Source organism: Rhyacophila brunnea, unplaced genomic scaffold, assembly GCF_057557595.1.
Source record: "Rhyacophila brunnea isolate RB1 unplaced genomic scaffold, BYU_Rbru_1.0 scaffold_16, whole genome shotgun sequence".
NCBI lineage: Eukaryota > Metazoa > Arthropoda > Insecta > Trichoptera > Rhyacophilidae > Rhyacophila > Rhyacophila brunnea.
In genome coordinates this window covers 28216331-28242686 of record NW_028232816.1, presented here as the reverse complement: position 1 = coordinate 28242686, position 26356 = coordinate 28216331, and the positions used below count along the sequence as shown (strand labels likewise).

The window sequence follows — 26356 nt, the reverse complement described above, 5'->3', positions numbered from 1 at the left end:
ACAGTGAATACTTGTAAATAAAACGCATTTTCTGTGCATTTAATGATTTATACCAGTATATTACTCTTGGAATCTATTCTTAGATAATTTTGCAATCATACAGTTTTGAAAGAATGATTGATACATCTACTGATATTAAAATATACGATAATGAAATTTGTTTTCGTCTCCTGTAAAATTGGCATTTGGTCTATTCGGGAAACAAATCCTATAGCGACGTTATGTTATATTGTTAAAATGCTGTAGTTTTTTTTTATTATATATTATGTGATTGTATTACGATTTTTTGTAAGCTTTAAAAGTAAGAAATAATACACGTTTACGGCGCGAATATTCTGCTGCTTCTGTAGAGTCAAGTTGACAGCAATATTGATTGTTAATAATTGGTTGGTGATAAAGAAACCCATTGTTTATTGCGACGGCGTGCTTCCTTGACATTTTTATTATGTTTTGTTGATCATTTTAATGTGTAACACAGTCAAACAGTATTTTTAATGGTAGGTATCTTTATTTAAATTTTTTTTTTATTTAAAATTTTAACGAATGCCTACAAAACGTAATATGCAGTTACCTAGGTATTTTTTTATTATTGGTGACCGCATATCGAATTAATTACGTAATGAAAGAATATACCTACGCAAATTTTTACTTTAGACAACTACCTATTTGTGGAACCTATGCAGATAAAAAGTTTTAAACAATAAACCTGTAAATATGTGAACATCAAGTAGCTTAAAGTTTAAAGTAGACTGGCGTATAATTAATTTACCTAACTATCTGTTTGAAAATTACCTACTAAGTACCTACTTAATATTGCATTGTTTTTTAAAATAATGAACGGTTTTTAAATAATATGCACCTATAAATTAATATTATATACCTACTAAATATTCTACCTGCATGCTAGTATTGTCTATAGCAGAGATTTCTCGCGATTGATCGCGCGCGCAAGTGCGGCAGCGGACACATTCGTGTGCGCAATGAAAAATGATAAGGAATCTAATAAAATTAGTATAATATTCTTTTTTTATTTTTGTGAAAACCTGTTTTTTTCGAATTAACTGCTATTTTGTATACATTTTCAAAAAGGCGGTAACAATTTCCCTGTTTTCCAGTTGAGAACCCCTGTAGCTATAGCTCTACTCTATAGTTTTTATTATTTTATGTCATTATTTTTATTATGGAATCAATTTTATTCAATAAAAATATTTAAAACTAAAACTTGCATTTGCATAATTATTGCTGGTAACCCTGTAGCATGCTGAAAAAAATGTTAACTTATTACCATCTTACGACGCCAAATCCAATAGTGATTATTTACTAACTCCGCCAAATCCTGTGATAACAATCAAACTCCGCTACCTCCAAACGGGTTTTGCATTTTTTATACTATAAAACAAAAATATTTCGGCAATTTATTGTTTAATCCTAAAGATTCATACTTTTTAACATACGTACATTTTTATTTGTTAAATTTAAGCATGTAATTTCCTTATACAGAAAATGTCCATTTGCCAAAATTTCTTGCGTGTGGATTTGGCGGGTATTGGAAATAGACGCCTCATAATATATGCGTCAACGAAGGGGTGTACATGGTCAAATAATAATAAGAATACTATGATTTATATCATTGATGTCCAACCTGCAGCTTTCGGGCGCTTAGTAGCCCAGAAAGTTATTTGAAAGCGCCCTTCATCAAAATTGAATAAAATATTTGAATATTTCCAACGTACATAATTCAACAACACCATACAACTAATAAATTAGGTAGCAGAACCATGAATGTACTTACTAACGCAGAATATAAGCCCGCGCGTACACGCTCAACTGCGTATCGTTGTAATGTAACAGGATGCTCGCCGTGTTTACTACACAGACGGTCTGGGGCCCTATGTTAGAACTTGCGAGTGCAAGCCGCCCGGTCGACATAACGTCATATGACATCATTGTGACGTACTACCGGAGTGATAATAGCACTCGAGAAAATAACGCTGGTCAGACAGTGGCGTTATTCATTGTCACCATACACATATAGGTGTTTCATCATAATAATATCTATGGTGAGCACTGTGTGCTGGGCGGCATGCCTCGAGCGTATATTGGCTGACGTCACAATTACGTCATGTCGTCGGCTGACAAACGAGTCGATAGTTAGGAAATCGCGGTGCTGGACATGAGGATTTAAAGCGAGGAAATACGGAGGTCAGGCCTCGTGTCCAAACTATCCAACCCACATATTCTCATTTAAAATTTCAAAATGTTGTTACATAATATTATTATGCTTCTTTTTTCAGAATGTTGGAGTCAGCTGTGCACTTCTAAGCGACACTTTCAACCGGTACAAAGAAATCCTATCACAAATCAATGGGGTATATAAGAGCGAGGCCTATAAAAAGTCAGAATCCAAACAGAAACAGGAATTGAGCAAGCCAAAAGCGAAGACCGTATCTTCACGGGTTGTCATGGACATCCTCACTGTTAACCTCACGCAGCCGTGTGAGGTTTGGCCATTCTACGGAATGGATGAACAATGTAATAATATTACTACTTATGTGTAATTTATCTTAATAATTTATTTACTTATTTACAACTTGGATTTTTTTAGAATTAAAATATATCGGTAATGAGATTGGAATACACCTGGCTCAAAACATCGATCGCAATGAGTCATGCAAATGTAAAAAGAAAATTCATTCAGTTGTTTTGAAAACATTTGGAAGGGGAAGCATTTAAAATTTCTATTTTGATTTAATTTTTCAAAACTCACCACGAGTAAGTCACCGGGACCTCGTAGTATCACTCGATTCATATCGCATGACTCATGACTAGCCACCAGTGGCGAAGAGTGGAGGTAGGCTGTTAAAATTTGTCATAAATATTGCACATTAAACTTTGTCAGTCATTCATATTTGTTTTTATTGAACTAAGACTAGGTACAATAATTTACAGAAGAAAAAAATAAATTAAACCGTCCCTAAATCAAACCATTGTAGTTTTGGTATGATATGAATGATTCGAAAAAATAATGCACACTTTCATTTACACTTATTTGTTTTCGCTGAATTAATAATTAATACATATTATCAGACATGGCGTGATGGTAAGTTTTATTTTAATTCATTAAGCCATGTCTAGACCAAACCATACTAGATAAAAATATTATTATATCCAAAAATATGTATGGTTTAGTGGTAAAATTTAAGATATTTTATAGATAAACGATTTTTTTTTTGACTATTACACATATATATGTCTTGGCATTGCAGTGTTTAATTAAATTAAAAAAAAAACTAACCATCACTATCTGTAAATTGTAGACTTAGTTTGACTTAGACTCACAAAGTTTATTGTGGATTATTTATGTCGGATCTAAACAGCCTACCTCCACCCTTCGCCACTGCTTGCCACAGGAGTGAAAGAAAGATAATATGTTAATTTCCGTTCTTTAAAATAAAGCATAGTTTCCCTTTACCGCTTTTGATAGTCGTTGGTAGATCACCTCCTATTTGAAGGTGGACGTGTATGACATAGAAAATAATAAAATTATGAATAATTATCGAAACGGTAAAAAATATACAATCATTGAAATTCTTGTATAGATATGGTAGGTATCTAAACATAATATGAAAGGAATAGTAAAAAGGGACCACTGGAATCACTAACTTTCTTACAAGCCATGAAAAGAGAAGAGAGAATTTATATTTTTTCGACAATTACATCAAACTGAAAGTGCATTCTGCTATTTCAGGAAATCACGGAAGACTCCACGTGGAAGAAGGTTCAACATCTTTGAATATAATAAAAGACAATATTACAATTAGATATCATAATCAGCGCGCTCGAAATGTAAAAGCTGACAAACCGGAGGGCTCGATAATTTTCTGAAGATATTATCATACGCGTACAGTGCGAAAAGTTTACGGTGATGGGCGGCGGCTCGAAGAACTAGATCCCCTCCTCTCGCGTTTCAGTACTTACAATACTTCGAAATCGAAAACCATAGACAAGATACGACACGAACGCTGCCAGACCTCACGTTAAAGATTTCGGTCTCTAGTTATCAAATTTTATGAGTACCTATTTTATAAAAATTAGTGTGCTAGATTTTTTGTTATATTATGTACCTATCTAGCTCAGACGGTCAAATTAGGTAATTTGACCGATTTCACGAACTGGAATGGCGCTCCGGTTCATTTTGAGCCCTTATTATAATAGATTACGCGGGTAAATATGCCAAATACAAGTAGTTATAAGTTAGCAATAAAAAATAAGCAATTAGAAAAATGTAGTAAATCCGAATAAAATATATAAAAAATGAGTTGAATGTATGAGAAGGATTGAACACGTCAATAACCAAACCATTAGATAGAGAATGATTTCTAGGTATTGAAGAATGTATTGAAATGAGGCGTCCAGTTTCAAAATCCGCCTCATTGCATTTTTGTTCTTTTTGAGAAAACCGCGAAAAACGATTTTGGCAGTTTTTTTTATCACTGAAATAGTTATTTAAAGACTTCATTGTGTAAAACAATATAGAACCTACTTAATAAAAATTCATATGTAGGTACTCCAAAATGTTTAATAAGTATAAAAATCAATGCGAAATGTGTATTATGCGTCGTATGTCAAGGTGACACAAAAATTGTTCATATTCAAGATTTCGAGGAATCCAAAAATTAAATGAACAATTTTAAACATACCTAACCAATATTCAAAAAGTTATGTTAAATACAAATATGAATAATTAAAACAATTGAATGTCTGCGATGGATACCTTGTGAGGCATCTAATTACAAAAAGCGACAAGTCCACAATTCAATATTTTCGGGAAACAACGTTTTTATGTTTTTAGCTTCAATTATTTGTTTTAACGTGAGATTTTTTTCCGTTGTATTCTATGTCGAAATTAGAACCAAATGGCAATTTGTTTCAGCCGATAAACTCTTAAATGTAATAAATATAGGCAACATAAAATTGGACTTAGCGCTACTTGTACTTCACTTTTTAATTTATCCCGCATAAGGCACATATGTCCGTGGCACTGTCATAAGTTTACTAGGTGCTACAGCATGGGAGACGCCCTTTTCAATATTGAACGTTCCCTTATTGGTTGACATAAACATGCGCGTAATCAACCAAGCTTTAAATAATATGAAAAACGGACTTGGCGCTTTTTGTAATAAATCGAGACTTAAAATATTTTTTTTCGTGGGTTATGTCGCGTTTTGGAATTTATAGATCAATACATATTGTGTAAAATTATACAAAGAATACGTGCGTATTTTTTTTCTCAATTTCGACCAAATGTGGACTTATCGCTTTTTGGAATTCGACGCCTCTTGTGTTCATTTAGAATTATGTACTTATTGCAACCGATCGAACAATTTTATCAATTATCTTTTATTTTACAGATTCCCTACAAATTGACAGCCCATCACAGGCAAACTCCAAGGCGTTGGAAAGTAAATCGATATGGGGGATCATGAGGGGTCTTGAATCCTTTGTCCACTTGCTTTACTTCGACATAGAATCAAATGTAAGTCAAGTTTTCTATTGAAATAAAGTAATACCCAGTCTGCCAATGATCGGTATGGAATGCTATACAACTGTAGGTATTATTCTGATGTTCAGTTCTACATTCGGATCCGGCAGAAACAAGACCGGATTTGTAAACTGAGATCGAATACCGGAAATTGTGTAGTAAATCGAGTTGAATTATACAAATTTCGTATATACCTACCACAATATTTTAAAGATAATTCGTCATAACCTCTACAAGTAGGTACGTCTAATAGAAAAAATCCTGCTGAATGGTACTTGGACCCATAACCATCGGAAAAATATATAGTAAAAGTAAGGATGTTAAAACTGCATCTAAGTCACATTTAAATTACAATAAATGGTCGCAAATATTAACGGAATTAGAAATAACACATAATTATCGTATTGTTAGGAAATTTTGACGTTTTTAAACAGTGGTAACACAGTGCCCAGATTGTTATGGGTGCAAATAGTTTTTTTCTTCTAATGGGTGATGTGAATAAAGATATTTACAATATTCAATCTTGTATATTATTATTCATTCAAAATAAAAATAGTTTAATTGAACAAAAGTCCAGTTTCATATTTCAATGTCTTCTTTTTATTAGTTTTTTTTAATATGTGTATATTTATGTCGACACACTTTTGAATTGGAAACTGAATGACCGTCTCTGAACCCGTATACATAATTTACGAGTTTTAATTTCGCGTCTAGCAGAAATCACGTCATGTTTAAGAAAAAAAAGATGATCATCTTACCTCGACTATAATGTGGATGCACATAATATTATGGTCCCCTTAGGAGCGAAGATTGTTATTCGTTGGTCTAATGTTTTTTAAGAGAAATGTTATCTAACGGCATTGAAGAACCAACCTAAATAATAGTAAAAAATAGTCATTAACGCCGTCTACTAGAAAAACGTTCAGTACAAGAAAATACAAATAGTACAGTAAATATCTTCAGAAAATTGTCGAATGCTCCGGTTCGTAAGCTTTTCCATTTCGAGCACTACACGCGTGCATGCACCTTGGAATATAATTTATGTATATTTTAGTTTTACGGATTTAGCTAATAGATCGGGTGCTTCGGGTAGTTGAGTGCCTATAGGTACATAATATGAGCGACACAGTTTGTTTTGTGATTCGTCTACCAACGAGTTTTCCTAGACGGCACGTGTTTATACGCATGAGAGGCGATACGCCGCGAGTGCATATGGACGTTTCAATGAGGTAACCTGTACCTCAATAGCGCGCGAGTCAAATCGCGCCATCTGGGAAGGCTCTAAGACGAATAGAAGACATCGTGTGAAAATTATAATAATATAATTTTACAAATTTCAATTTAGTACGGTGAGTAATTCTACACACGACAACTTCCGGGTCTCTACATAAACTACCGTCTCAGGTAGAAGAATTAGAAAAAAATGTGTCACTCATATTATCCATACGAAACGAGGCTTGCGCAAGGTGCCTTTGAAAATATCAAGGCACGGAGGTGAGGTGTGGAAGCCACGACCACTTCAGTGACTGGCATCATGGCTTTTCGTGTATACCATCACCTCAGGTAGGTGAATCACAAATGAAACTGCATCCCTCATATTATGTATACATACATTATGTAGGTATAAGTACTCAAATCCACTCTGCAACGGACTATTACCATAAACAAGAAAAAAACTAATCATAAAATAAGTATAAAACAGATTTTCACAGTAAATACGTAAAATACAGGTTATTGGTAGTTAAAAATAGTAAAATAAAATGAGCAATTACAATAACTAATTCTGTATAAATCCAAATCACAGCGGCAATTAATTTTGCCCTCTACAGTCCACATAGATTTTTTTAAAGTAGAATAAGAACATTTTGAAAACTGCATGTCATAATGAATTATAAATTGTGCATAATGTTTATAATTATTATCATTTTCTTATATTTAGAATTCATTTGTAATTTTGACATTCTTCTATATAATGTAAAAAAATCTGGATTACAATAAGAATACATAGTACACGTACACGTCGAATTTTATTAAGTACTAGCTGAAATACCCGGCTTCGGACAGGGTCGCTTCGTGGTTATATTTATCTTAGATATTTAAAAAATAATGAGAGGTAATTATTTTTTTATTATTGAAATATCTGTGTAATACAGTATGGCAATATGAAAATAATTCTAATAGGAGTAAAGGTCAAACAAAAGACCACTAAATTAAAATCGAATTCAAAATATGCAAACGTTATTAATGTTATCAATAGGTATGTAGTAAAAAAAAAATCAAAATTAGATGGAACAAACAAACAACAAACTATGTATTTTATATAATACTAATTTAGAAACCTACGCAGGTGTGCGCACAGCAACTGACAAAAGTTTCATCGCAATCGGATGAATGGTATAGGAACCATACGAATAAAAGAAAATAGAATGAAGAAGAAGGAGAAGATGATGATTTTTCTAATTCAGAAACCTTCACGGGTGTGCATACAACCACTTACCAAAATTTCATCTCAATCGGATGAATGGTATAGAAACGCATAGGGTACAGACGGAAAGACAGACAGAAAGACAGACAGACAGACAGGCATACAGACAGACAGACATTCATTTTTATATATAAAATAATTATAGCCTATACTCTTCGCGCAAGTGCAAGCAATAAGTTGACAAAGTTTTATCGCAATCGGATGAACGGTATGGCAGCGCATAAAATACGAACAAACAAACAAACAAATATTGATTTTTATATTATGGATAACAGCTTTTTTGGATTTTTTTGAAATTTGCGGGCTCTTTGCCATTATGGGGCTCATTCAGTATACCGATATTGACGGTGCCCAACGTTTTTGTCAGTAACCACTTGAGTTGCCTAAAGTCATAACTCACATTTTGCAATTTTGTCATTTTTTAGTTAAATATACCAAGTAATTCTAGCATTAATCTATATAATGAAACATAGTTGGCTATCAAAAGTCACTTTAAACCATGTGAAAAAAGTTAATAAACTTGACTGTTGTTATTTTGAATAATGATTTGAGTTATGTCATCAAGGCCTTTCTGACCAATCAGGGAGCTCTATTTCTCATAGTGTGCTGTATCTGCAGCCTTTGGAGTAGGTTCCTATTATAATAAATAAAAAAAATAATGTAGGTAAATCGACTCACTAACTCATTAATATTCAATAGAGTTCAATACTTTTGTTCTAATTACATAAAACAGTGCTGTTGCGATTACTTCAAAACTCGATTTTTAGAATATGTGAGTTATGACTCTAGGCAAGTAAGGTGAGTCGGGGTAAGTGTGACATATAATTCAATGAGATGAATTTCAACCTGGTTCATGATGAATAGGTGTGTTTTAAACAGTTGAAAACTTTAAAGAAAAACGCCGTATTTTTTATTAATTAACGTAGGTAGTTGAAGGAAATCCGATGACACTAACGAGTTTACTTTTTGAAGGATCATGGGAAAAACTTGTTATGTCAAGTTGACAGTCAACATTATATATCCATTGTGAAAAATCCTTTAAACACAGTTTGATGATTGTACTGTTTAATAAGACAAGTTATAGTACCAATTGATTACAAAAGGATCGCAAACTTTTTTTCAAACATACTCTGCGGCTTGCGGTTTTTAGCATGGAATATGCTTTTGTCTTGACCACCCGGCCGCATTCGTTACGAAAACATCGCACAGGCAGCGGTAACGAAAACAAAAAATAAAGTCACGAAAGTAGCGCGGCGCGGGCTGAAGTGGTTTCAGTCGGCCGCGAACGGCGCTTCGGGAATAACGTGTGATCCGTGCACCGCAATTTATTTTATTTTCCTTCGAATTTGGACAACCAGCATTCAGAGAATCAGTTGGCAAAGCATGTTCCATGTTTAATAGTTTTAGTGGTTAGGGTTTAAGTAACCATCATCTTTAAATAATAACTTATTTCTTTTAATAAAACCTGTAAACCAATTGTGTCCGGGTACTTCGTTTTTAAACGGTGTGTTAATATTATTTTCTTTAATATACTGTCCAATTAATTCGAGGACTACTTTTTTGTGAGACATGCTTTTCCAACGTATGCAAACTTTCTGCAAAAGATGTTTCAATCTCTTTGGGTAATATTGTACTTCTGCTAAAACTGTCTTCCCTTCTTTCGTAAGCATGATTATACATATCCATATGACATATCCTGTTATTTACATATTAAACTGTTTTTTGTAATTTTCCTTGGTCGTAAGCTCCTTTATCTGTCTTTCGTTTATATTTACATGTGGAAAAAATGCACATTAATTATTATTGTATGTTAGATAAGCACTTATTTTAAAAACTTGTGTATTAAATTGAAACATATGCACTCTTCCGAGTACCTATTTACTTAGCTAACATAAAACTATAACAATAAAATTATAAACATTTTATTTCAATTGCGAACATTTTTTCGATCGATATAAATAATGCGTCGTGTCCCATCACTAGTTAAAATAATGACTATTCGAATTCATAGAAAATATATGGGGGCAGTGTGACACAAAACAAAGGCACACTTACCCCACGCGTTTACTTTCGTGGGAAAGTGTGTCTACTCGATTAAAGCTTTAAAATGATTATCAATAAGTAAAACGATAACAACACGTGAAGCAGGGTATCAAAACACATATACTCACCAAATTTTACAACCATAATGTGCAGATTTCCGTGTTTTAAAAAATAGTTTAGTAACAGCTACCATCTCACTCGTCGACTTCAAAATGTCGTCTGGAGAATAATCCATGTAGTCACATCAAAAAACATGGTATCGACACCATTTTTGATTATTTTTATAAATCGATGACTTTGCTATCACCTTCCCATAGATGGCATCATCCAATTTGTAGTAGATACTGAGATATCTTAGTAGCTACACTTACCCCAAAGTTACACTTACCCCGACTCACCTTACTTCTCAAACTGGGGGGCGCGGCCCCCAAGGGGGCCCTGGAGCTCTTGCCAGAGAGCCGCGAAATATTTCAGTATTTGAAAAAACAAAAATCATAAAAACGTGATCACTGGACGATACCTGATACAAAACAATAAACATCTCGAGGTCGAATTTTCACACGATCACAATAATTTATGCGATATGGATAAATAATCTAAAAGGTATTAATCAACAATCAACCTGATGCACATACATGTTTTCATGCTTGAATGAGTTTCTTACCACCAGTGAAATTTCACTCTCAACTTCAATTAAAAACGTTATAGGTACATACTAGGTCACATTGCCGAATCACAACTATTTTTCGTCTCGATTTTTCGAAATTTGGATAAGGCGACAGCAAAAATATCAATGTCAATCACAAAAGCAGCATTGTTAGTCATAGTTACTTTTGCGACAACATACCTATGCAACCAGTGGCGGCCGGCGATCTCCAAATTTTTTTATTTGTAGGAGTGCTTACTTTATTTGAAAATAACATATGTTTGGCGTTGTTTCTGCTTATCAAAAACCTCTAAAACTTTCTCAAAATAATTGTGAAAACACGTTTCGATTTCCACGATACAAAAACTCAATGCTACACTGGGTTCCGCATATTTTGATAACTAAGAAGTGACGATGTTAACATACGTACTGTTTGTTCAAATATACATGGCCAGTATACGGTATATATTTCAAAAACTGAATGATAACTTTTGATTCTTATTAATAACGATTAAACACATCGAATGATGTTTTAAAAATTAAAAGGAGGTGCTGTGCACCTGCATAATATTAGAGCCACCGCCACTGTATGCAGCACAGCATTTTCATCATTATTGGTAATAAAAAAATAAACACAGGTCGTGTCTTTCAACGGAGACTTTGGAACAAACCCTGTGAATTAGAATTTCAGACATTGTACCTACCGGATATTGATTTATTATGTAAACATAATATATAATCACTCTTTAAATTGTTTTTTGGCTGTAGTTAAGTAAAGTTATTTTTTTTTTTTTTTTATATTTTTGCTTTGAAATGAAATGTTCTATTTTTAATAATAATGATTATTTGTAAATAAAGTACTGTTGGTCACTAAAGACTAAACTTTTTTAGGAGGTGAGCCTTGGATTTTTTTTCTGATTTCGGGAGCCGCGGTATGAAAAAGTTTGAGAAGCACTACTATAGGCAACTCACTTGAACTTGTTGTTATGTTGATCGTGTACGGCTGATTAAGATTAAAACTACACGAGTCAGAATCAACTCGCTAATCGGTCGTGCGCCATTTTCTACACTTTTCACATTTCTACACATTTCAAAAAGTTACGTTTCCATAATCAGACTGTTTGTTTTTATGTGAATGCAAAATATAGTTTAATATGTCATTAGCAAGTCTTCATGATTTATGACTTGATGGTATGATTGTTTCTTCGCGAATAGTGATACCTCATGAATGATGAAGATTAAACAACAAAATCCCGCATTAAAATGCTATATTATACCTACGTTCAAGTTTGAAACTGATTCAAATACTCATCGAGTCAAATGAACTTTCTATTGTAGTCAGCACGGTTCATTACGCGGTGTCCACATTGGCAACACGTTGCTGGCAACCTCATTAAATTTCGATTAAAATAATGCATGGTCATATAAATTACAGTGGCGAAGGGTGGAGGTAGGCTGTTAAGATCCGCCATAAATAGTGCACATTAAACTTTTTCAGACATACATATTTGTTTTCATTGAAATAAGATTACAATTTACAGATAGTGTTGGTTAGTTTTCAAAATTCAATTAAACCCTGAGAAACCAAGCCATAATAGATAATAGTCATAAAATACTCGTCTATCTACGAAATATCTAAAGTTATGCAATTAAATCATACATAACTTTGAATATTTTATAGATAAAATAATATTTTTTATTTATTATAGTTTGGTTTAGTCAGGGCTTAATGAATTAAAAAAAAATAACCAACAATATGTGTAATATGTATTTTTAATCCAACGAAAACAAATAAGTATGAATGAAAAAGTGTGCACAATTATGTCGTATTCCCCAAATTAGACCAAAACTATTATGGTTTCGTTTAGGCATGGCTTAATCGATTTTTAAAAACTAACTAACACCATCTGTAAATTGTAGTCTTAGTTCATTAAAAAAAAATACATATGACTAAAAAAGTTTAGTGTGCACTATTTATAGCGAATCTTAACAGCCTACCTCCACCCTTCGCCACTGATAAATTATGATAATTATCGTCACAATCAAGACTCGCTACTGGACAGAATCTGACATTCGAATGACGTTTTCAAAATTGCGTCCATATGGTAGTTCGTAGTTCCATTTTTGACCGTTCTTAGATCTTTAGATAAGTTTGTAGGACTGTACAGACCTACAAACTTATCTAAAGATCTAAGAATGGATGGGGGAGCCACTGTCGAAAACTACCCAATCAAGACTCACGACTGGACAAAATTTGACATTCGAATGACGTTTCAAAATGGCGTCCATATGGTAGTTCGTAGCTCGATTTTTGACCGTTCTTAGATCGTTAGATAAGTTTGTAGGACTGTACAGTCCTACAAGTGAGCTGATTTTTTTAATGGAAATATATTTCCGTTATTACTAAGTTAAGGTAGCTTTCTATATAATATATTCTCCTCTATTTGCCGCCCTTTGAGTGACTGCCGCCCCCAAGCGACGCTCAATCTGCCTACCCCCATGGGACGTCACTGTATGTATCTACATACTTAATTAACATATTTTCACTTCTAACCAAGAGCTATTAAAACACCTACTTTTATGGAAGGATTTGGTTATGCTTTGGGCAATACAAATTTTCCACTCAGTTTGTGAGAAATGTGTATCTTTTTTCAAATTTCAATATAATTTAATGACTGATAGGTTTTAAATCTTCAGAGGCCTTCTTTTAAATTTTTCCCACGAATCAGTTGCGTCATGTTGCGTTATTGAAACGCACATGTGCATCAAATAGGTACCCTCAATCAGTGTTTTTAATAATATTACACAATATTATCAATTTTTTTATTTTTATCTAAATCAATAATCGTTTCAATCACGATATTATGTATTTTATAAAATATCTGATTATATGCGATTGTTATTAATTTAACTGTGAATCTATGAAAGTTCGATAACATTATTATACTACTTATGATTAGTGTGTTATATAATTATTTATATTACCATTATAGATATCACTGCTATCTTGATATCAGATTTATGTGATTAATTAAATAACCAATAATATTTTCAATTAGGAATTTATAACATAGATAAATAGATTATACAATACATTATTATAAATATAGTAGATATTATTATTTATTATTATTATTACCAGTGACATCCCAAGACAAAATGCCGCCCTTAGGCAGCGTACCCCATTTTTATACAGTATTTTTTATCATTCTTTCATGGCTCCAATGTTTAATGCCAGCGCTCCGTTGGCGAGCCAAAATTCCGAGGACAATAAATCGTCCGATTTGTCTATGCTCTGCTACTGATCAAGGAACGAATAAAAAAGTCGAGCTGTCAAAAGTCAAAAGTTGCGATTAATGTCTTCCGATAATCCTTTGATTTTGTGTTATTTATAATATGTAGATTTGCATAAAACAATATAGCAGTGAAAACAACACAAGTTTTACGTTTTCGTTTACGAATTTCATAAATACAAATAGAAAAATAATTGATAAATCTCTCATTTTCTGATGTGGCAACTTAACAAATTAATCAATGAAAATGTTTAAAACAATTACAGATTTTTTTGGGTCCGAATGATCGCGTATTTTAATGTCAAATTGAATTTGCATAGTGATCGACGAACGAAGTCTGGAAACTCGGAGAGTAAAATATCAAACATGTTTGAAATCCAATGAGCCTGGTCTGCGGATTAAAAAGTCCGCAGATCTGGGGTGCTCCACGTGAAAAAAGAGTCCGAAGACTGTTAAATCGTATGACTTGCGTGCCAATGGAGCGCCGGCATAAGAAATGTGTTGTGTGGATACAATACTAAAAAATATATATCACTAAAACATACAAAGTTAAATTTAAATATAGAGAGCGAGTAAACATAAGTTAGACATTTACCCAAATCACCAGAGCTGAGGCCTTATTTGGTTGATATTTCTGACACATTTGGTTTGCACTATTTTCAGCAATACACAGGTTTATTATTATCACAGCATTTTTACTATGCTATTATGTACAACGCATAAACAAAATAATTTTAGCGATTTCTATATATACCCAATGATTCTCCTCGATTTGCCGCCCTTCGAGTAACTGCCGCCCCCAAGCGACGCTCAATCTGCCTACCCCCACGGGACGTCACTGATTATTACATACGTAGGAAAGCTAAGGTTATCGAAATTTGCGGTGCTAAAAGTGTGTGGTTCAAAAACATTGAAGTAGTTATTGTTCAATTTATGATTTTTTTTATTGGAAAATTGTAGAATTATGTCGTAAAATTCAATGTTATTTTGTCGCATAACAACAATGTTAAAAGTATATTGAACGAAAGTGACGATATTCGCTATTGCCACGTTATGACGATAATAATTATTGTAATGAGTATTAATAAAAAGTAGGTACATATCATTAAGAATATTATTGAATAATAATGGTTGAACCAGGGCTCGAAATAGACCGGAACGCACCGGAGCGCCGTTCCTGTTCGTGAAATTCTAAAAGGTACCGTTCCGGCTCGTGGATTCTTTGAAAATTGCGTTCCGTTTCGTGTTATTGAGATAATATTGCATGTAGGTATATAGTTTTTAAAGTTGTAAGAACTGATTCGTGAGAATATGTTATGTTATTTATTAACAATTAGTCCTACAAGGTCTATAATATAATATAGGCTGTTCGGATTTCAGATGTGCTCCAAATTTGTAATTATTTACCCTTACAAGCAGGGCTGAATTTACAAAAAGGGTTACAGGTCCGGGACCCAAAATTAGTAGGTCTACAGAACCCGAAAAATAATGTGAAATCACAAAAGAACCTTGCAGCGAAGGAATACACAAATATACGACCTTCTAGAATGTTGAAGATAAGAGCCCAATTCTAAGAAAATTGATAAAGTGATTTTGCAAAAAATGAGTAGGTACTTTTAAAAAAAAAAACTATATTTTAATGTTGTATTGCTGAGGGGGGGGGGGGTAATGTGTATTAGCTGAGGGCTCCTTCAAGTATAAATGAAACCCTGATTACTAGGCATATCGCCCTTATAATATCCGAAAAATATTTAACCCACTTTCATATTTTAGAATGATTATTCAGCGCTCCGGTTCGTAAGATTTTCTATTTCGAGCACTGGGTTGAACTAATAACTTGTAAAGACTGATATTAGTGATATCATAGATAGGTATATGGTATATCTCATTCATTAGTTAACTCCATTAATTTACATTGTTCCCAGAATGGACGATTTTACACCTCTTGAGTTTTGTATTTTTACATCGTTTTTCTTAGCTCGTATTCTTATTTGTCCGGTGGTTGTTTGTCCGATACAAATCTTGCAATCGATTTTTAACTAACTTCCCGACTAGCTAGACATTTGAAACTTTTAGAATATATCAGAACACGATGCCAATGCATTTTTTTAATACTTTTAGCCATCTTTAAGGGGGGCATGCTCAGCGTAGGTCAAAATGGAGCTTTTATTGCATTCCTTAAACGTTGTAGATAATCTATTTATATAATTTTGAAGCCTTATTATCCTTTATATTTATTTTAAACATTTGATGACTGCATAAAGTATTTTTATTACATAGAATACCATTCTTTTAAACCTCTCGCTCTAATGTTTTAGAATATAGTCATATTTCAGTACATAAATGTGCAGTGGTGTTAAGATTTTTTACATTTATTAATTTTTAAACGCATTTATAAAACCATTAGTAGGTATAATTTATGTCGACATTATTATAGTGAAATATTTACGATAAAAAATTATATTGATAATCTCTGTGATCCCAAATTTGACAAGAATTAGGCATTTTATTATTCAAAAAATGGGCAAGATTAACACATTTGAAGATAATTCTAAAGATACTAATTATTAGCTATGTCTTTGACCATTAAATTGTGATAAACATTCTACGAATAATGATTGCTTTATAATAATTATTGACCTAAGAATAAGGTAGTGTTTTTTGAAACACGCCATTTCTTTTGGCATTCCCCAGTGGTTAAGCTACAACATACGGCCGTAGCCATAAATTGACAAATCATAATTGAAGTAGGGAGTAAAATTACCGAAAAGTACCGTTTAAAAAAAAAATAATTAGGTATTATTATTACATTATTCAGTATTTCTATAAAGTATAAAATTTTTTGATCGTTTAAGGCGTTTAAGCTAATCAAGTCAAGTTTATATGATTCAACAGAAAATTTAAAAAGATTGTATATAAAAAGTTCTTTTTATCTTGTAATTATTATTGTTTATAATTACTAATGATCTATTAGGTTTGACGATTTATTATGCGCGTATCGAGTGTATTATTTTATTAATATTATTGATAATGATAAGGTATTGGATCCTTGACTTAATAGGTAGGTGATAGGTTTTTACCTAATTTATTGTAAGTATTGATTTATTATATAAGTTAGAGTTAATAATAGTGTTCGTTGTCAGTGTGTGTTTGCCTTTTGGCGAGTATACACAGCGCCTGAAGATGCCGAAAGGCGAAACCCGGGTCGCAAAAAACGACTCAAATAATAGTACAAAACTTAAATCCATTAGAATTATTGTAAGGCTTATTTCCTTCCTCACTCGTTTCAAAAATGGAAAGATAGATTCTGAATACTGAATAAGAATTGTTAATTATATTGTTATTTAAATGTTAACCTCACCTAAACTAACCTTCACGATTTTTTTTGTGTTATAGGAGTTGGTGCTAAACGCTACGTCCATTCAAGACGAGCCTCGATTCACTCATCGTGGTCTACTCCTTGACACGTCGCGCCATTTTATATCCCTGTCGAGTATTCGCGACGTCATTGACGGCTTGGCCATTAACAAACTGAATGTTTTCCACTGGCACATCGTCGATGATCAGAGTTTCCCATATGAAAGCAAGGTGTTCCCATCGCTAAGGTGAGATTGAGGTTATAATATATTATGTATCACAGAACACACTAGATCATAGTTTCTCAACCGGTGGTCCGCGAAGATTTTTGTGTGAGCCGCAAAATTTTTCTGCAGTTCAAAAATAGTTACCTAGAAACTGAACATTTGAAGTGGGGTTGGATTATATATCGACAATTGTTACAAAAATAGTGTAAATGTGTCGCTACATTTTAAAATCAGGCAAGTCCACCTTTAGGTATTTTTGACTTTTTTGTGAATTGCTGAAGATTGCTTGAATTTGATTGCAAGAATTGCTTTCTAACATTTCTGCATTATCAAAATGTGGAATTTATTAATTTTAAGTATTCTATACTCGAAATAATATAAACTTTCACCCTTGTGACTGTGTATTTGAGAAAACAAAAAGCTGTTTTTCTCCTATTCATCTATTATGGACTTGGCTGATTTTGAAATTTAGCAACACAAATATAAATATTTATTACTTTATTACAATGTTGATGGTCCGCTAAACATTTTTTGATTTTTTTGTGGTCCGCGGATGTAAAAAGGTTAAGAAACATTGCACTAGATCTCCATCAGAAATTTCGACACCAAACAGTAATTGCCCATATTACATTTCGGGTCCGGAAACTTATACATTATGCAGTTCGCCGTATCACATTTCTCCATAAAAATAAATGTTGTAAGTCTCGGAAATATATGGCCGTATATTAAAGACCATCCAACCTCTTTGGGTCGTATAGTATTGACATAATATTCATGTCTAAATAAAATACGGTTCTTGTCGGTTTACACTTTACAGGAAGCCAGCAGCAAACAAATTTTGAAAATAGCCGATATACTGGATTATTTGTTAGGTTAGGTTAGGTTTTCATTCTTGAATTCATGAATTTTGCCAAAATCAACTATGAAAATTGAATTAATGTTCATATTGAATCTAATAAAATTGGAGACCGTATAGTATACTGTTATCTCTTTCCCATAAGAAAGCTCACGGCGAACTGTGCCACGGTGAAATGTTTTACGTACAATTTACATGTAACCTTCGTTCTTTCATTAAAAAAAACACGTGTCATTTGACTTTGATCTCACCTTTATCAATTTATACATTTTTGTGTGACACACTGAATCTTATATTACTTATAAGGCAATGGTTTACTTTTAGTTTTAGTTTTTTTTTTTTTTGTTTTTTTTTCTTGCACTTTCGTGTTTTTTATAAATTAGCTTCTTCAGCTAGTCACATATTTATAATATCTATGTGTTTTTTCAGTGAAAAGGGTGCATACGCTCCACATCTTGTCTACACGCTAAGCGAGATTACCGAGATAATTGAATATGCACGCGTTCGTGGAATAAGAGTTTTGCCAGAATTTGATACACCCGGTAAGACTAATAATTATTAAAAATAAACATTTCAAGAATTAATTAAAAATCACAATGTAGGTATACAAATTACTTCTTACTAGGAATACCGGTATTTCAAAACTGGTATCCCAGTATTTTTCCATACCGAAATACCGGTCTTTTAAATCAGAGGATACCGATATATTCGGTATTGAAAGTGGAAACAAAATGTATTAATTAACATGGAAGGTTTAACATGAATGCATTTTTTCGTCGGGTTACGCGATGTCTGGTTTACTTCCGTTACCCCCCCAACGCCATTGGAGACCAGCAATGGCACGTGATATAAAATATTAATATTGGTAGATACTTCTGTTTTTTCCATATATTTCACGAATACCGCAATTCAAAAGGAAATACCGAAATATCGGTATTACAATCCCTACTTCTTACATGAGCAAAACTGTCTTAAAATTAAATTGCATCCAGCCAACTTTACGAACTTGAGCAATAATTGTTCAGCAACAATAAAACGCAGGGTTGGAAATGGACCGGAGCGCACTGGAGCGCCGAATTCATGAAATTCCCAAAACTATCGCTCCGTCTCGTGGAACAAATTATTTCATTATCTGCTCTAGATAGGCGATATAACAAAAAATCTAACTCACTATATTTTCATAAAATACATATAAAATTAAATAACTAGGTATGTTAATATTTTCGTAAAATTATCAAGCGCTTCGGTTCGTACAATTTTCCATTTCGAGCGCTGAGTGTACGACCATTTTAAAGTGCACTCGTTTTTATTTATACAAACCTATCTCGGAGAGACAACGTACAATAAAATAGTTTTATAACACGTCCTAACACCCACAACTACTCAATAATTAAACCGGCAACGTTTATCAGCACTACCAACGAATACCTAATTTCTACGAATTATACTGTCAAAAATTGAATTACTCTCTTATATTCTTTTTATCTATCGCCCATAAGCAGTAGGCACATCGTATATTAATCTTAGCAGGATGGCATTTTTTTATGAGGAAACCCAAATTAAAAAAAAAATAAGTCTATTCCAGATTGAATAAAAATTGATTTCGACTAAAAACTTGTTACTTATATCAAAACAACACAGAATTACCTTGCATTGTAAAAATATGGGTTTATGACATCACATAAATAGTTGTATTTTTTACCATGCATCCAACAAGTTTTGTTTTAAACATCTTAAATAAATACATGGAACGTTGTTTTCAATTTTTACACGAGACGGAGCGGTAGTCTCTCGGTAGAGCGCACCGATCTCTCCGGTTCATTTTGAGCGCTGAATATAATATATTAACACAATCATATTATTACCGTAAAATTCTGACGCAATAATACGAATATTAAACCTAGCTACTCAAAAATTGCAATGATTAGAAAGGAATTTACTATTTAAAGCTTGGTGAATACTGGAGTGCATGGCCCCCACAAGGGGGGGGGGGGGCTGACAGGGCTCTAGCCTGGGGGCCCGGCGTGGCGGGTAGACCAGATAACTGAGATAAACATACATCACAAATTTGCTCTAATAGTAAAAAAAACTACTTTTTACTTAACGCTACTTTACTTCTTGAGTAATAAATTGTTCAAATAATTACGTGACGGTGCGGTATAATTTTTGATTATTGTGCGTTGATGCTCGACAACTCCACAATTCAAGATAAGATGAGAAAATCCAAAAATCGCTAATAATACACTAAATACTCTTATATTTTTTAAACTTAAACACCATTTACAAAACACCACCGTGAGTGCCACACTGCCTTTAACCATAACGATAGGTAGGGGGGGCCGCTAAAAAACCTAGCCTGAGGGCCCGCTTCAGGATGTGAGGGCCATGCTGGAGTTTAAAAAGGTACTTCTGCGCAGAGAAAACAATATACCTACCTACGGAGTATATTAAAAAATCTAAAAATAAACTAAATTTGTTTGTATGTAGGTCACACGAGATCCTGGGGAGTGGCGTATCCAGAACTATTGACGAAATGCTACGGTAAAGATGGTAAACCAAATGGGGATCTTGGTCCCATTGACCCCACCAACGAATACGCGTATACATTCATAAGAGACCTGTTCAAAGAGGTGGTGGAAGTCTTCCCAGAACCGTACATCCACCTTGGAGGTGACGAAGTTCCATTTGACTGCTGGTAATTAAGAATTATTTATTGATGGATTTATAAGTGAAGTAGTCCACACTCTTCACATCCTTATCTCATTATTGAGAATGGTGATTACTGAAATTACATCATAAACTCAATAATTAGTGTAATAGATTCCGGTCCCATTCCCAGCCCTGCATAACAACGAAATTAACTCTAAGATGTGGAACATAGATGGGATAAGAATGTTTAGTACCTCATTATCTATAATCGGATCCCACATTTAGATAGTATGTATATTAATCTTAAAAACCAGTGTCTCACATACGTTGAGAACATTCACCTATTTAATCACTATCGAAACGTTCTATGTGTTCATCTTATATGACAGGGATGGCGAACCTTTTTACGAACGCGTGCCGAAATTTCCCAAATAATATTTTTCGACTGTCTGACCTGCCAAGAAGTTTTTCATGGCGAAAAAAAAAGTATTTAAAAGTTTTCAAAATTACAATTGAGTTCTTGAGATTCTATCTTTCACCGTATTTCTGGCCGAAGGCATATCTTTTATTCTTTGAATATTTTGTCTTGTTTTCAAACTTCTCAAAGCGATCGTGAAAATATTTGAACCACTCTTCTTTCATATTATATTCTCCATAACTGAACGGTTTTTCATTTATAGAGATAATGTTTGAGTCAAAATAACAAGCAGTACTTAATTATATTTGAATGACTGCCGATAATTACTTTCATAAGGTTTGTTGATTGAATATTTTTATTTTTAATTGCCCGATCCTAAGGACCGACCTATGAAATTAATTGTATATTTACATTAAACGTAATGATTATCTTGAAAAGGATTTGTCTTCTATTTTTTGTACAATACGATTTGTCATTTATGCATGAATTTCGTCGTTTCCGTTTGCGTATCGATTGGTAAACATGATATGAAAAACCGAAGAAAATACGCATTGCTATGTCGTCATTATTTTTAAATATTATCTATATAATATAAGTAAGTACTTAAGTATGTACTTATATATTTATTTATAAAACTTTTTATAAAAAAACATCTTTTAAATAGGTATAGGTAATAAATAAAATAGTAATTTCTTTTCTTTTCAAAATGAAACATTCGCGTGCCATGTAAAATCGTCTCGCGTGCCATAGGTTCACCATCCGTGTTATACGATATAATATTTTAATAACAGTTTTACACAAGTAACACTGTATAGTAAAATATTCGTTTGTATTGTTTACTGGTTTTTAGGTGTCAATTGAATTGAAACCAGGCGTATTTTTTTTTATTCTAAGCACGTCTCCTGATTTGAAAATACACAGGTGCTAATAATTACCTATGTCATGGAAAATGATTATATTATGTACTCATGTATTGACTGTTATTATACTTTATAACAGCACAGCACTTCGATAGTGATAAAGAAAGTAAAACATGTCATTTCACTCTGATAAGAAAAAACTATTTTTGTTTTATGCATTTTTAGATGGGTATTCTAACTGCTAAAGATTTTATAAATTAAAAAACTGTACGGTATTTATTTGACCTGTGACGATACATTTAAATTATTATTAATTAAGGTACTGAGGATTTAAACAGTATATACATTATTTTTTTACATATTATAGTGAATATTGCAAATTATTAATTTAAGACGTTCGCAACATGATATTTAGAAACAAAGAAATAGTATAAAAAAGATCAATATTAATAGTTATTAAACAGTAGAAATGTGTAAATACAAAAAAAAATATAAATTAGATAAGTACTTACAAGGAAGTACACTGAATGAGCTAAGCAGACCCTATTTTAAGAATTTATATAACAACGTCTACCTATACTCATCCTCACGTAGGTGGAATATATCAACATCCGAAGCGATTTGGTTGAACAGAGTTATTGCCTTCCCAATTGGCATCGCCAATGGCAGGTTAGTTCTGCTAAGTACTGCGATCTAAGTAAAAAATAAAATATGATTTTTCATATCACTTCAAATTGTTTCTTTCGACAGAAGAAAAAATTATGTCATTGAAAATCGTCTCGTCTGGGAAGCCATAAATCAAAATTGGGAGAAAAATTTTAACTGTCTTCCGCGCGCATAGGCGAGGCCATGCCGGGATTCTGACGTCACGCGGCATGCCGAAACGAATATATAAAAAACCCACTTCTGCACGTGTACCTGTGCGATATTTTTGCTTGCGACATCAGCTGTTTTTTTTTCAAACTAAAATGTCGCATTCGAGCAGTGTACGTAGTTATATTAGGTTACATGTGTTTTGTGAATACCAATAAAATCATATCGACATATTCGACGTGTTCCAATTGAGACGTTAGACGAATTTAGATGTGCGATCCGGCTAAGTACTCGGAAACAATCACGGGTCAATTTTTTACTCATCGAATAAACGACTAATATAGTTTAACCATAAAAATAATGAGTGATTAATCTATTATCGTTATACGTGAGGGTTATTTCCTTGCTCGGTGCATTAGGGTCGACTGTACACCATATTATACGGTTTTAGAAGTTTCATTCAAATTCGATTTTTCGAAAAATCTATCTTATACCTAAATAACGTCACTATAGATTGGTTTGTCGAATATCCGGTTTTGTCGAAATCGACCTTTTTAATGCAGAATGATTTTCGTACCTATCTAAATGGATCAGAACCATCTTTTTCTTTGAATTGCTTTGTAATGAAAACAGCATTCATATGCTGTAAAAACAACAATTTAAATACCTCCATGTATTTAAATATCTTCTTCTTGGTCGTGCACTCATGGCCTAGGATCGTTACCACATTTAAATTTCGCCATCCTTTGAGCGACCAAGACTTTCCATCCTTCTCGATCTTCCGCTTCTCTCAGGGCAGAATGGATGGTGCCCCCCGTCAGCTCTTTCACTTGGTCGCTCCATCGCGCAGACGCTCTTCCTCTGCTTCGCCTTCCCTGGAGGCTACCCAAAACTACCAGTCTCTCCAGGTTGTCCGGTCCGCGCCTGACAATATGTCCAAAAAACTGCAGAATGCTTCTCAGACATATCGTCGAGAGCCGTTCCATTATCTTTATCTTATATAGGATAATGAAATTTGTTTTTCGTCTCCTGAACATTTGAAATTTGGTCTATTCGATAAACCAATCCTACAGCGACGATAATATGATCTGCAACAATTTATTGAATATTTATGATAAATACGGTAGACTATGTCCACAGCTTATCGTCACCGTTCAGGTAAAAGTCACAACAGAAAGGGTGGTTTTCTAATAAAATCTGAAAAATATAGCTACATGTAAATTGTACGTATTACATTTCACTGAAGCACTGGAGCTTTCTTATCGGAAAAAGATGACCGTATATTATACGGTCATCTCTATAGCACCGTGATTACGCGAAATTACGCGTTGTTCGTGGAGCACTTTCATAGCCGAGTTTGGCAAAATGAAAACCTAACCTAACAAATACAGTACTCTCTCAGTAATCCGCCACCCCAAAAACCAGACAAGCATCCAATTAGTGAAAGCGGCAGATTATAGCACATACATACAAAATATAGTAAACATTAAAACAGGTATTTCGTAAAAATAGTTTGTTTGAGAAATTTGTACTAGTAAATTACGGTTTTATTTATAATAAAAATCAAGTATTTACTAAATTCTACATATTTATAAACTAAATATTAAACAGTAAATCACTTGACACAACCAGTTGTCCATTGAGGCAGATATTCTTGAATGGCTTAGGATTCCTGCAGGGCTCGAAATGGACCGGAGCGCACCGGAACGCCGTTCCAGTTCGTGAAATCGGTAAAATTATCGCTCCGTCTGAGCTAGATAAGTCATAATAAACCAAAAAAATCTAACACTTTTTTTTATATAGTACTCTAATTAATTTATATATAATTTGATAACTACGAGCATGTTAATATCTTCAGAAAATTGTCAATTGCTCCGGTTCGTTAACTTTTCCATTTCGAGCGCTGGATTCCTGGCTTTCCCTATGACCAATAGCTTCAGTTTCTGTGTCCCGGTTGCATTGGAGCACGGCATAATTGTGATGCGCTTTGGGCAATTTCCTCCCTGGTACATTAGGTACTTTCTTCGCGATGAACGTACGTTTAACGAAGGAGAAGTTTCCAAAAGAAACCCGTCTCATCTGCGATGTATACTTGTACAACGGACTACTGAATTTTACAATGGAATTCCGGCGACTTATAGAGCTAGATTTTTTGCTTTCAAGTAATCTAGTATATCAGCTATTTTCAAAATTTGTTTGCCGCTGGCTTCCTGTAAAGTGTAAGCTGTCAAAAAACGTGTTTTATTTAGATATGAATTTTATCTCAGTACTATACGACCCAGTGGCGAAGACTCCATACTAGGCGATTATTTGAAGCCTACCTTCTAAAGAAAAATATTTTTTATTGGATATTGACTTATTTATATAACCACTTGATTATATTCTATGAAATAATTTATTTTGCCAACGAGAGATGCCGTATGTGTAGGAATGTATTACACAGATATCTTATCAGACAATCTGCAAAGGTTTTAAAAATATACCACAGCGCGCCACCTGTCTTGACGTAAATAAAGGTCGGATTATGTTTCATATAATTCTCAACTTTTTTCATATGGACTTTACCTCACGTAGCCCCGCCCAGTCTATCGAATTGTATGAACTAAAAAGCTCCGATCACAGAGCCTAAAACCGAAAAAAAAATGATTTCTATGGTGTTCAATCGAATATTAATAAATATAGACTGTTTTTAAATTATCTAATGATTTTTGATGTGTATAAATGTTTTGAAAGAATACGTAATTTAAACTGATCGCTTAATTTTATGTCGTCAGTGAGTTTTTGAAGTTTCATTAAATTATTAGTGTGTCCTTGTCATTATTCTATTCATTAGTAATAATATCGTATTATCATCTTATTTCTCGTAAGTATACCTGACAAGTGTGTTCTTTTTATCAGATCTCCACAGCCTACCTCTTTCCAAAAGTCACCCTTCGCCACTGATACGACCCAAAGAGGTTGGACGGTCTTTAATGTAGGACCATTTATATTTCCGATACAACATTTCACCGTGAAGTGTGATACGGAGAACTGCATATGTACAAATTTCCGGACACGGAGAAATATACCGTGTACGTAAACGAGACAAACTCACTAAATCAAAGACCAAGCAATGCATATAAAAAAAACATTATTTTCATACACCTATAAACTTTGAAAGAGTAGGT

At 33.4% G+C, this 26356-nt stretch overlaps 1 protein-coding gene across 3 annotated transcripts in view; it reads left to right on the top strand.

Moving 5' to 3' along the window:
* Positions 1-26356, top strand: part of LOC147074589 (beta-hexosaminidase subunit beta-like) — a 40442-nt gene that overhangs the window by 6851 nt on the left and 7235 nt on the right. For all 3 annotated transcript variants that reach the window (XR_015070320.1, XR_015070319.1, XM_085944079.1), the window contains exons 2-6: positions 2295-2532; positions 5412-5536; positions 17406-17614; positions 18879-18991; positions 20937-21144. Coding sequence is in view for 1 of the 3 variants with exons in the window: in XM_085944079.1 (XP_085800205.1) it covers positions 2295-2532; positions 5412-5536; positions 17406-17614; positions 18879-18991; positions 20937-21144 (893 nt within the window). In the remaining 2 variants the exon portion in view is untranslated. The remainder of the gene's footprint in view (positions 1-2294; positions 2533-5411; positions 5537-17405; positions 17615-18878; positions 18992-20936; positions 21145-26356) is intronic.